This window comes from Nanorana parkeri, unplaced genomic scaffold (genome assembly GCF_000935625.1).
Source record: "Nanorana parkeri isolate BGI_ZX_2015 unplaced genomic scaffold, ASM93562v1 scaffold268, whole genome shotgun sequence".
Classification (NCBI taxonomy): Eukaryota; Metazoa; Chordata; class Amphibia; order Anura; family Dicroglossidae; genus Nanorana; species Nanorana parkeri.
In genome coordinates, this window is record NW_017306536.1 from 994489 (window position 1) to 1008319 (window position 13831).

The 13831-nt window shown below is 42.9% G+C and overlaps 1 protein-coding gene across 2 annotated transcripts in view; it reads right to left on the reverse strand.

The window, feature by feature from the left end:
• INTS1 (integrator complex subunit 1) overlaps positions 1-13831 on the reverse strand; it is an 83701-nt gene that overhangs the window by 50634 nt on the left and 19236 nt on the right. For both annotated transcript variants that reach the window (XM_018557117.1, XM_018557116.1), the window contains exons 11-19: positions 13040-13181; positions 12785-12961; positions 10890-10998; positions 10677-10797; positions 7326-7403; positions 4482-4639; positions 2658-2754; positions 2014-2105; positions 1861-1921 (exon numbers count right to left, since the gene is read on the reverse strand). In XM_018557117.1, the coding sequence (XP_018412619.1) occupies positions 1861-1921; positions 2014-2105; positions 2658-2754; positions 4482-4639; positions 7326-7403; positions 10677-10797; positions 10890-10998; positions 12785-12961; positions 13040-13181 (1035 nt within the window). The remainder of the gene's footprint in view (positions 1-1860; positions 1922-2013; positions 2106-2657; positions 2755-4481; positions 4640-7325; positions 7404-10676; positions 10798-10889; positions 10999-12784; positions 12962-13039; positions 13182-13831) is intronic.

Sequence of the window (13831 nt, forward strand, 5' to 3'; positions counted from 1 at the left end):
GGCGGAGAGCAACGGGGATCCGAGGGAAGCCTGATCGGAGCATGGAGCGGCTCCAGGCGTGGAGAAGAGAGCAGTGGAACATTTTAGATCGCGGCGGGGGGGGCGGTAGAATTTTAATGAATAGCTGTCATCAGCAACTTTTCAGCCTCTGATGACATATTATCTTACAGGGGATCGTCTGAGGGGTTCCTTCTGATATAAGTTTATGGTGAAAGGTGGAAACCACGGACGTAAGGCATACTGAGCTGGTCAGCTGGAAGCAGTTGCGTTCCACCGTATGCCTTCCGTTGGCGGGGGGAAAGGATTAAAGTGCAACTGTGACAAGACTATGGACACTAAACAATTTACATATACTTAAAACAAGCCCTCATCATGTCCGTGAAGGTTTTTATTCATCCAGGTCATGGTATACAGGTGAAACTCGAATAATTAGAATATCGTTCAAAAGTAATTGATTCAATTCAGAATTCTGAAAATAACAAGGCGTACAGCAAGCGCAGTTGCCTTGATTTATTTTTTTACAGATAAGACCGCATCACCTCTCTAGGTGCTTTTAAAGTGAAGTTATTTACTGTCAAAGATCAGCACAAAGACTCTAAAGAGTGTTTCAGTTGGTTTCTCACAGGGGTGGCAGACTGCCAAGATTCTGTGCTCATAGAAAAAAAAACATGTTTTGTGAATTATGGCAAGTCTAGGGCTGCAACAACTAATCGACATAATCGATTATAATCGATGATTGAAAAAGTTGTCAACTTTTTCAATCATCGATTAATCGGCTTCCGATTGGTTGGCCCTGTTCACGGCTCCACACACGCTGCGCACCACACCTCCTCCCCACCTCATGCTCGCCGCTGCCAGACCCGCCCGCATCCACACACCACACCTCCTCCCTGCCTCACGCTCACCGCCCGTCCAAATCCACGATCGGCACAGGGACGTGGGGAGAAGAAGTAAGGAGGAGCAGGTGTGGGGGGATGACAGCCGCCGATAGACAGGCCCGATCTCAGAAACAAGTTGCTGGAAGACTGCTCAGGTAAGCCTGCACTTTCCCACACATGGTGCTCTATAATGTATTGCTGGGATTTGTAGTCCTCTATACAGCGCAATGCAGAATACCACCAGCTAGAGAGGACTACAAAATCCAGCAATACATTATACACTGTATGTATAATGTATTGCTGGGATTTGTAGTCCTCTATACAGCGCAATGCAGAATACCACCAGCTAGAGAGGACTACAAAATCCAGCAATACATTATACAGCACAATGCAGAATGCCGCCAGCTATAATGTACTATTGCTGGGATTTGTTGTATTCCTCTATAGTTGGTGGTGTTCTGCATTGTGCTGTGTAATGCACTGTTGCTGGGATTTGTAGTCCTCTATAGCCGATGCCATTCTGCATTCATTGCTGTATAATTTTAAACTTTTCATTTCACTATATTGCACAGCACACTTTTTTTTTTTCTTTTTTACTTCCACCGCTCCAAGCTTGCTCCTGTGATGGACTGCAATCTCAATACAAACTAGTAGTCCCATCACTGGAGCCATTTTTAAAATGCATTTTATTTTTTATCCGATTAATCGAACTTAATAATCGGCTAACTAATCGATTTTGAAAATAATCGTTAGCTGCAGCTCTAGGCAAGTCATTTCTCCACATTGCTTATAGATACAGAGATAAATGGGGGCTTGTCTTAAAAAGTATTTACTACTTATTTCAGAATATGTAAATACTTTAGTTTGCATGATTTGAGCACAGATTTACTTCAAAGTATGAGATACAGCAATACTGCAATGAACGCAAATCAAATCAGTTTCTAACCTACAAGAAAACTTGTCATATAAACCCGGCACTTACTTTGTCATGACCATTTCCATAAGCATCTTTAATGTTGGATATTCTTCCCATGCAGCCAACCCTGAGAAAACATAACACATTTCAATTAACTTCAATCTTGTCTTCAGTTTGACAATGCAAATCCAAGATTAGCAACAAAATAAGAATACTCACCAATATTCTCTGGGTTAAAAGCAGCAACAACAAGCAAGAGAGGCCAAGCTTTCCAATAGAGGGTGGAAATGGCAAGGTTAGGTGGCTGATACCTGTGATTCAAAAGCAAAGTAACATAAATGTTACACACACACACACACACATACTGACAGCGGCTCTCAAACAGAGTATTGTAGTATGCGATGATACCTTTCTTATTGGACTAACAAAATATATAAGAGACAAGCTTTTGCAATCTAAAGCTGGCCATACACTTTTAGATTATCTGCAGATTTTCTATGGTCAGATGGAAAAAGTGCAACAGATTCCTCCATCTACGCTAAACTGTGTGGATGGAGGAATCTCCCACTGGGCCAAGCTTCAGTATCTTGCAAGTCGGCCCCGCTGGCTGTCAAAACAACTGAACAATGCCTGCATCCAATCAGATTGTTCAGGTGTTTTGACAGCCAGCAGGACCAACTAGAAAGATACTGAAGCTTGGCCCAGTGGGAGATTCCTCCATCCACACAGTTTAGCATAGATGGAGGAATCTGTTGCACTTTTTCCATCTGACCATAGAAAGTCTGCAGATAATCATCAAGACCAGCTTTAGTTCAGTTACCTTTATACAATGGTAAAAAACAAAACTAAAACCTACAACTTACCCTGGAGGAAGTTGAATGTTTTCAGGATGGTGGTAAGTGCAGAGATTTAATACGGCATCAAGAAGCTGAATCCTTTCAACTCGGAGGACCTCCACATCTACAGAGCATCATAGAAACCAAGTGCTGATTTTTAGTTCATTTGACAGAAAGGAAAATCAGACTTAACACAGCTTTAAAATAGGATTTTGTTTTTATAATTTCTAGGAAACCAATGAGCTCTGAAAAATTCTGAGACGTAGGGTGAGGCAGCTGCCTTCAGGAGAAATGTACACTAGGCAAAAAAATAAAGCTGGTCACTTTAAGGCAATAACCCCTTTCACCTTACTCCTGCTAGCTGTAGTATTCAACATAAAAGGAAATGAGGGGAGGGAGAGCTTTGCACCACATTGAAATCCAAGAAATCCTATTTACTCTATCTTCCATTGAGGGACACAGCTCTGAAGAATTCTGAGACATAAGAACGTACAAAAGCAGTCCAAAATAGAGTGGCGGCCACACAAAACAATCTGAAAAACCAGCCCGACAAAAAAACATAAACAAGGGCGTTAAAAAGATGCTTGAAGAACTTTTCTGCCAAAACTAGCATCAGAAGAGGCAGAACATGAACTTTATAAAACCTCGCAAACATGTGAACAGAAGACCAGGTTGCAGCCTTTCAAATATGAACAACCGAAGCAACACTGTGAAAAGGCCAAGAAGTACTAATTGCCCTAGTAGAGAAAGCAGAAATAGGAAAAGGAGGTATTATATCCCCCAGCTCAGGCCTGAGCAATAATCTGGCGAATCCACTTAGAAAAAGTGGAAGTAGAAGACGAACAAGCTGCGAAACGTCCAGGATTGAACTTATCTGGTATGAATCTCTAAGTTTTGTTGGATAGCAAGAGAAACTTCCCGGATTTAATTTTATCCGGCATGAATCAATGAGCAGCTCTCGATAGTAGAATCTCAACAAAGAAGCAAAATAAAAAAGCAGAAGAAGAGGAGACATCCATTCTGCTGAGGATACTAAGCATAGCTAGCAGAGTGAGATGAGAGGGGTTATTGTCTTAAAGTGACAAGCTTTAATTTTAGGCCTAGTGTCCATTTTTCCTGAAGGTTGCAGCATAACCCTACATCTCAGAATTCTTCAGAGCCGTGTCCCTCAATGGACGATGGAGAAAACATAAAAACATATTTGGGATGGATAAATTAAGCATGGTAAAGGGGCTAGGAAATTATTTGATGTTTATTATTTAAGTGACACAGACAAGCTATCAACAAAGCTCAATGACAACAGGACAAACAGTATATGAATAGCATGTATAAGTCCCCGTATAGTGTATATAGAAGAAGGCTTTGATGCATGTTTTGCTTCTTTTTTTTTTCATATTTCCTTTACGTTGAATATTTTTGCTCACTTCATTGGAATCTGCATGCTAAAAGAACTGGAGTCTCCATGGTCCCATCTCCTCTCCATGCATCTAATGCATGATGTTTACCAGTCCAGAGGAAAAGGATGTTTGCATTATTTTCTTGCATTAATTATATTTTTTATTGTACAAATCTTATGGCCCCAAAAAATCCTATTATACATACTTTGCTTCCTGCAGCCGCTAGGCCAATGAGGTGACCCGCTTCTCATCTGGTGGCAGCAGAAGAGATGGCCGCTCTCATAACGACAGCACCATTCTCTTCAGGAGTACTGCGAGTACAGGGAAGCTCACAATAACCACAAAAGAATGTCCATGTCATTCACATACCATTTCTCATCTATTTTGATATGTAAGAGGTCATGTCACACAAACCGTGTAGCTATTGTACCACCCCAGGTCGTGAAACACTTACCATCGGCTTGGACAGCTGCTGCCCTTTTAACAAGGTGGTCAGCGAGCTCCATGGCATCTGCTGGGCCAAGTGGAAGTTCACGAGAGAGGCCAATGACAAGGATACGCATTAACGTATCTTCTAGAAGTGGCACTTCCGAGCAGAGGCGAAGAAAGAAACTTTTCAAAGAGAAGAATATGGAGTCAGCTAATAGCATAAATGAATAACAGCATAGAAATATATGTGACTCTGTCTCACTCCTGTGGTCCCTGGTTTCCTAGATGCCATGGGGAGCTGTTCCTGTCCTTGCTCCCTCCTGCCCTTTATCCTTCCCCCTCTCTGTCTTCGCCTCTTCTCCATCTGGTTTCTCCTTTCTCTACTTCTGTGAACCAACCTTTCTCTCTTTCCTACATTTTCATCTATGGCTCTTCTCTATTCAATTTAGTGGGTAAGGATGTATATTCTCCAAGAGCATTCAGCCTCTGGAGGGGCAATTGAGCATTTTGTACCTTCTTTCTACCACTTTTTACTTTTAATTGGGTTGAACAACTTTAACTACTTGCCGTTCGCCTGTTGTAAACAAACTCTCCAGCGGGGGGGCGTAAACATATGGCTTTTTTTTCTCCCACGAGCAGAAAACGCTGCTACTTGTAAACAGCCATTAACGGCTGTTACATACAAGCGGTCGGGCGGCTCTCTGCGGGCCCAGGACCAGCTTGGCGGCTCTCTGCGTTAGGATCGGAGGGAGATCAGCACTCTACCTGCTGTCTCCTCTCCAATCTCTGACTGTGGAAGTGGTGTGCATTACATCACTTCCTCATTCAGCTGTCATTTCCCTGGCTGCACTCGCCAGAGAAGAAGCTGATCCATCAGCTTTTTTGGGGGTCCCCAGGTGATATTAGGGGCCCCCTGACACTGATGTCTCCATAAAGAGGACCTGTCAGTGTACCAGTGCTATCACATTGGGGGTTATTAGCCCCCAATGTGATAGCAATAACATTAAGTGTAAAAAAAAAAAAAAGGTAGAAAAATGAAAGTCACATAAAAACATTTAAAAATAAAACCTCAAAACTTTTTAGGCCCCCCGCGTATACGCACGTACAAACGTAAATACGCGTCGGGTGCGCCAAGGTTCTAAAACGACAATTCTGCTGTACATGTTACATATCACCGTGAACGCTGGAGTGCGAGCAATAATTCTAGGGCCGATAAACACTAAACTGATGAGTGGCAAAAACTTTTAAAGTATCGCCTTTGGGCAATTTTGGGTATTGTAGTTTTTTGCGGGCGCACGCAATTTTAAGGCTTAACATGTTTGGTGTCTATTTACCTGACATGACCCCATATTTTATCAAAAAATTGGTTAGTAATAAATGTTTCCTAACATAATGTAGGGGAAACAGTTTTTATTTTCAAATTTTGGGTAATTTTTCCTTAATACAGTAAAAAATAAAAAACCCCAGTGGTGATTAAATATCACCAAAAGAAAGCTCTGTGTGTCCCCAAAAAATTATCTTAAATTAATTTCAGTACAGCGTTGCATGACTGAAAACATGTCAAAGTACCACATCGCTGAATACTGAAAAATGGCCTGGACAGGAAGGGGGCATAACACCCCGGTCAGCAAGTGGTTAAGAGAATGATTATGTTAGCAGTAGCTTAACCTGATATGGAGGCACATTATTATGGTTTGGCATTTGATTGCATTGTGTTATTATGTACAATTGCTGTAACGTGTGGCATTTTGCCTTACTCAAATCTATGTGCTGTTAATTTCTGTATGTGTGTTTCATGATGTTTTATGAATAAAGCATTATAAAAAAAAATGTAAATCTGTATTCTATTTATTTTTATACTGTTCACACAATCCAATAGGCTTTAAAAAGAAAACTGAAGCCTTATCAGTCCTTACAATTTTGTCTCTCACCGTTCCGCACATACAAACACACGTACTTTCTAGCAAATGTTTGTGGAAGCTGTTTTTGGACTACATAATATCAGAGCACCAAGTCAGAACAAAAGCAGAGTAAATCAGTAAATCAGAGCACCAAGAGAATTGCCCAATAGTTCCAGGTCACCCACTGCCCTTCCTTCTAAGAGATGATAAAAGAGTCCTGAGCTGAGCTGTGTGAAAGTCTTAGGTCACAACCAGGGCCGGATTTACTCTCCCTGCTGTCTCAAGGCCAGGTTCCATTTAAATTTTTAGCTTATCATTTACTTTTTTTTATTTTTTATAATTTATCTTATTATTGTTTATTTTGTAATAATGTTTTTCTTATTATTTTTTACTTTTTAATCACCTTTTTATTTTAATTATTATTGCTTATAATTTTTATAATTTTTTTTTCACTTAACTTTATTGCTATGACACAGGAGCTAGCTAACAAGCCCCTGTGTGATAGCTTTTGGAGGTGACAGGTTCTCTTTATTGACCCTGTCACCTCCAATAAAGGAGTTCTAGCACAGCACTGTGCTGGAACGCCTGTGACAGCTGAGATGGGAAGAGCACAGCTCTCCTCCCTCAATGTATACACGGAGCTAGTTTTAACCCTGCCGCTCTGCTCCCTGCATCGGCGGCCAGTGAGGAGAGACTCGGCGGCCAGGGGGAGGACGGAACCAGAGGAGAGAGGTAGGTGCGGGGGTGGAGGACGGACAGGCTGCACACATTTTACACGTGATCGCGGCGACATCGCGACATGGTGAAAGTAAGGTATGTGCTGCTGGCAAATGTGTTTTTCAGCAAGGCATTGCACAGGTTAATTCTGAGGTGAGCCACCCACAGTCCCCCATCCCCACATTGTAAAGCCGCAACAGCTGCATTCTACCTTCATGGGTATAAAAGTCACATATACTGAATATTCATACTTGCGGTCACTTTCTGGCGGCCAGTTATCCCACTTGTAATATGTTTCTGGCTGTTCAGTGAATAGGACTTTGTGCAAACTGTGGAAACATTAGACATTATGTTACTTGTAAGGCTACAACTCACAGATTTTAAAACTGAACTCAGAAATAATAAAAAAAAAAGAAAACAAATGTACTTTTGTATTATTATAACATCATTACATGTACATTTAAATACAGCTAGTGTAAATACTTGAATTTAAATGGACTTCAGCTTCTTGTACTCCCATGTGCAGGATAACTCAGACTGAAAAAGGAGGGATTGCCCAATTAGGAGCCCTCCAAACACTTAGGCTGGGTTCACACCTGGGCGTTTTTCAGTGCTGATCGAAGCGCTGAAAAAGGCTAAAGAAGTGAAATCCTATGAATCCCTATGGGCATGGTTCCCACCAGGGCGTATTTGAGCCCGTTTTGTCACGCTGAAAAAGGCCCTACGCGCAAAAAAGTACCTGAGCTTCTTTTTCGCGCGTAGGGGCAGATTTCAGCGCGTATCCATTGGTATTCCTGAGTGTGGCTCGGGGTTAACAAAGCGGTAACCCCGAGCCACACTCGGGAATACAGCGTAGGTCTTACCTTGTTCCAGATCCCCACGGTATCCTCCGGACACTGCAGTCTTCCGGGTTCCGTCCCTTGCGAGCGTCCGCGTCGCAGGGGGGCGGAACCGGCGGGAAGTTTAAAAGTAAGAAATAAAGCACCGATGTAATAGGACCCCCTCTCAGTCAGGTCTCCCTTAGCCCTCATCTGTAATGAACTGCTGAAACCCAATTCCTACCCTGTTTCCCCCCCCTCCCCCTTGACCCTCTCCCTACCTAGATGCATAATGAGGGCGGCGTGCGGGAAGTGCGCAGCCCTCTACGTCCATCTATCCTTCACTCAGTTACCTCCGATACCCATGTGCCCTTGGATACATGGGAGCAATGGTTTATCATTATGCTACCTAGCACCTGTTAACCTCTGTCTCCCAATATAGTGCCTCCATGATGTTAATGGTTGTATGGGAAGAACTGAGGTTTACCGTGATTCATGTCAAACCTTCATGTGTAAACGATTGCCTTTGATATGTTTATATGATGTTGTATACGCTAACCAAAAAAACAACAAAATAAAAAAAATTCTTGATTAAAAAAAAAAGAAGAAAAAAAACAGATAGAGAAAAAAAGGGGAAAAAAAAAAATCATACCGCCAGGGAGGTTAAAAAACCGAGCGTCGAACGCGCGTTTCATTGGGAAAAAAAAGTGCTTAAAAAAGCACATAAAACGCGCCTATTAGGAACGACCAGGTGTGAACCCAGCCTAAAGCTGACAAGTAACATGATATCAAGAAGGCAGAGAGATGTCTTAATCAGTTTGGTGCTGCTCCTTCACTAGTTGTATTGCTTAAAAAAGAGAACTATGGGCTTTTACCCATAGTTCTCCTTAGGGTAACGGGAAGACACAAACTGGCGTCCTCCCGTTACCCTAAGCTCATTATATACTGAGACGCCGCAGCTGAAGCGGATCCCGACAATTATGTCTGGATCCGCCCAGCTGCGTGAGTGACAGCTGGCTCTGCCTATCTAGAGGCAGAGCCAGCTGTACCCGCCCCCTCCCGTTCCGCCAGTCAGTGCTGGAGGATTGGAGTGGGGAGGGGGGAATCCAGCCCCTCCCCTGTCACGGCAGAGAGCTGTGACAGGATCGAGAAGTGAGCGAACGCCGGTATGTGTTCGCTCACCTCCCGATCTACTGAGCCGACCTGTGACAGTCTCATTGTCACAGGTCGGCTAGAACTATGGGGATGAGTGAAAAAAACTCACCTCATAGTTCTCCTTTAAATGGCATAAATAAAAACCAGGTCAGTGGGCTGGCTGTGCGGTGGGGTGTGTAAATCTCAGGACTAGGTTGAGAGAAATGCAAATCTTGTTCAGGTAAAACACCTGCCATAAAAATAGATTTCAATTATGGATTTAGCTCCTGAAGTTAAGCTATATATATTCTAAGTAGTACTTGAAATGGTGCTACTATAGGACACAATATGGGAAGTGCAAATGTATATTACTGAAACAAGCTTGGGACGAGAACACTGCCATCACATACTGTATGTATTATATCAAATATGTTTGTAGAAGAGATGTTGAACACTAACTATTCAAAGCCTACATTTCTGCAGGTTCCCTCCTCTAGCCTGCTTATTCAACTATAATAAATATCACACATTGATTGAGTCCCCTGAAGACTAAGAGCTGTCACTCAAGTGACACTCTATAGGAATGATTAGCAACTTCTGTGCTTCTTTTCTGCGTTTGTCGCATGTGCGCTAGCCCATTGAAATGAATGAGCTGATGCATGTCAAATGTGGCAAAATGCGTACACACGTAACGTGTGATAATTATTATTATTATACAGGATTTATATAGCGCCAACAGTATGCACAGCGCTTTACAATATAAGAAAGACATTACAATCACAATACAATTCAAGACAAGATGGTAAGGAGGGCCCTGCCCCTAAGGGCCAACAATCTAAAAGGGAAGGGCAAGTGATACACGAAGAGGTAGCTGTGTGGGGACGAATTGTTTGAGAAAGTGATAGTTCAGTGGTTAGGTTGAGGTGGGATAGGCTTCCCTGAAAAGATGAGTCTTAAGGCAGTCAGAGTGGGAGATAGTCGGACAGGTTGGGGTAGAGAGTTCCAGAGGATGGGAGAGACTCTAGTGAAGTCCTGGAGGCGAGCATGGGAGGAGTTGATGAGGGAGCTGGAAAGCAGGAGGCCTTTTGAAGAGCAGAGGGGACGGTTAGGGTGATACTTTGAGACCAGGTTTGAGATATAGCCGGGGGGAGAGTTGTGGATGGCTTTGTAAGTGGTTGTTAATATTTTGAATTTTATAATGCGACATGAAGGGAAGAGCTGGGCCAGCACAGAGACACTACCAGACAAGGAGAGAACTATAATATAGAAGTAGGGAGAGGGCTGTGCAATGGTCACATTTTCTAGCAATTTTAAAAGGCACATTGCAAGTAAATAAAAAAATTATTTATAGAAAGGAATATAAAATACTCGATTCTTCTGTGTTTTACCTGCAAAGTTGGCGACAGAGTCCCTTTATCTACAAAAGTACTGTAAACTTCAATGCAGCCTAGCTGATTTCTGTGTACAAAAGAAGGCTGTGTGCAAGTGTTTGTTAAAGTGATGAGCACAGTATGCGTAGTTCAAGTCTTTAGGGACATTTGGGGAAAGGTTTGTGATTTTCACTGTTTTTAGTGCAAAAAATCTCTTGCCATAGACTACCAGTGCAGCTAAAAGTGTTCTGTAAAAAGATTATGGTTTTGAAAATTATACCAGTGCACATATTCTTTAGGTGACAGCTTGCTGATGGTTGGTACCACTGTATGAAGCCACCACACCGCATCCCGCTGGATGGCAGCAATCTGGTTCTGAAAGGAACGCAGCACCTCTAAACCTATAATGAGACCACATATAGGTATTAGAAAAAGAGTAGCTCATGATGTGGATTATATAACAGAATGGCTTCAAAATGTGAAGGGATCTTACTCTTCTTCTCTCCCTTGTCCCAAGCAACTCCTGCTTCCTTCACTTGAACTGTAATCCCCAGCATCATAGACACTGCAAGCAGGTCTGTGATGTGGACAACAAAGCGTTCCTGAAAACAGAAAAGAGTGCCGTAAGGAAATCTTCTTCTCCTAGATCTAATACAAATGCTGCCTGTCTCTAACCCAAGTTAACATGTAGCAAAATAAACCTGGGCCAGACTTGGGCTTACAGCTCCAGGTCATTTATAAGCAGCAGATCAGGTTCACTATTTCATAATATTAAATTCTCCATCACTGGCCAGCAAAGGGGACCCTAAGATGACTAAAAGAGCTGACTGCTAGATGATTTGGTGCTTTGCAGGTTGCACTTCTAGTGAATTGTCCCTCGATAATTGCAGCTATAAATGAACTGAATGGCTTGTGGTTCTTCTTCACTAGTTAAAAGTAGCTGATGAATTTAGTTAAAGTTTGTGTAATACACTGAAAATCAACTTCTCTCACTTGGTGCCTTTTGGCCTGATGTACCTGTTGATCCTTCCAGGAATCTTAGCAGCTGATAACTTCCTGTCCTCTCTATATGTTTTGACTCTGATCAGTTACAATGTCCTCAATTATGTTGTCCCTAGTTATCTCTGAGGACTAGATAACTCTTCCCTCTAGGTCAGGGGTGCCCATTAGGTAGATCGCGATCTACCAGGCAATCGCAAAGCGAACATTGGTAGGTTGCGATCGGCTCACTGACCTAAGCTCCCTCCCGCGGTGCTAAGGTGGCCAAATGTGTCAAACGCTGCAGACGGGAAGGGGTGGGACAACTCTCCCTGTCTGCAGCGTCGGACACATTCAGCCACACCAGCACCATGGGAGGACAGGACAGTGCACATGAGAGGAGACCTGAGAAGCTGCTGCAGTGCAGATAAGGAAAGACAGCCAAGAGAGAAGGGGCAGCAGAGAGTGAGAAGGGGCAGCAGAGAGTGAGAAGGGGCAGCAGCGAGAAAGAGAGAAGAGACAGCAGCGAGAAGAGACAGCGGAGAGAAGAGACAGCGGAGAGAAGAGACAGCGGAGAGAAGAGACAGCGGAGAGAAGAGACAGCGGAGAGAAGAGACAGCGGAGAGAAGAGACAGCGGAGAGAAGAGACAGCGGAGAGAAGAGACAGCGGAGAGAAGAGACAGCGGAGAGAAGAGACAGCGGAGAGAAGAGACAGCGGAGAGAAGAGACAGCGGAGAGAAGAGACAGCGGAGAGAAGAGACAGGGGAGAGAAGAGACAGGGGAGAGAAGAGACAGGGGAGAGAAGAGACAGGGGAGAGAAGAGACAGGGGAGAGAAGAGACAGGGGAGAGAAGAGACAGGGGAGAGAAGAGACAGGGGAGAGAGAGCACGAGGAGAGAGAGAGAGCAAGGAGAGGGATAGAGAGGCAGTAGTCCCAGGAACAATTTTAATGTGCTTGTTTTTTAAATAAAGGTGTTTTTTTGTTGGTAGATCTCATCATTTGAAAAGTAGATCTCCAGACGAAAAATTGTGGGCACCCCTGCTCTTGGTTATGGGAAAAGGAAGAGGCTATTGCAGTCTTGTCCTAGGATAACAATGTTGCTCGTCCATAGATACAGTACGATGATTGTTCAACACAAGCAGCCAGTGCCCACAATAGACAGAGCAAGCAATTCTAAGTCTTGGGCCATGTCACAGCTGCTCATAAAACACACCCGCATCTGCTGATCTGACATGGCGCTTCTCTTAGCTCCAAAAAAAGGGGTTTCCCTTTTCTGGATAACATTTTCAAAATTGTTTCAAGACTTCACAAAACGCTATTTTATAAAGTGATCAAACAGCAAACAAGGACTATTAAACAAGAACAGTGTTATATAACAAATGGAAAAAGACACAGGGGTGAATGTGTTACCTTGAAATCAATGTCGGTGTATTGCGGCTCCTTTCTCTCCTGCATTAAACCCAGACAAAATGCCTGGAAGTTGATTTCATGTTTGGTCTGTTTGATGATTTCCCTCAGCAAGGCGCGTGAAGCTCGCAGATAATCCTCTTTATTGGTAAGCAAATCTTGGAACACCATAGCTAAGAACTGAAGAAAGCAAGAGACGTTTCACACTGTGAGCTCTTTCCTCCACAATCACGCTAATTTGACTAATAAGCTAGTTACCTTTGGTGCCAGCTCGGAGCTGTGCTGTAATACCGTATACAGAATCTGCATGTTGTTCGGGTTCCTAGCGTTGGAAAGCTCATTAAAAATCACAAATTTGACCATTGTGCCAAGGTTGTCTCTGTGTGCGTTCAACAGCTCCCTACCATAAGAGAAAGGACAGAGGTGTCAGAAAGAGTTCAAAGAGACAATCCAGCAAAGAATAGAATTGTTTTTTTAGCAGTTTTCAATCAAACCATCAAGTAAATGCTTTATGACTGGTATGATTTTGAAAATGCTAGTAGCATGGCTGGTACACTGATCCTCTGATGTTAGTAGCCAGCCAACAAGTATCAGAACTTGAAAACTCAGAAAGTACAGAAGCCACTGGATCAGCATGATATTCAGCCAATAAGATCTTTTAGAAGGGGCTTGGAAACATCACCACACGTCTTTCTCTTCACGTGTTCCTTTTATTAGCCACTGCCTATTTATACTGTCTTAATCCTGTGCAGCTAGTTCTTGATTCCATTGATGTCCCTATGTAATACTGCTGCTTTACCCTGAAGACTGAAGACTTCCATAATCTTATGACGATTCCTTCTTAAAGCTGACCTTTACCCCCTTTCACTAAAAATCTCATCAGCATGCAGATATGAAATCATCTTTCATAAGTTAAACATATTTTTCTTTTACTTGCAATTTCTTTTTTTCTACTTTCTGGTCCACTTGGGCACGAATGATGTAATCATGCCCATGCACTGCATCCTGGGAAGGTTACATCAGCAGAGCATTGCTGGGAAATCTCACGAG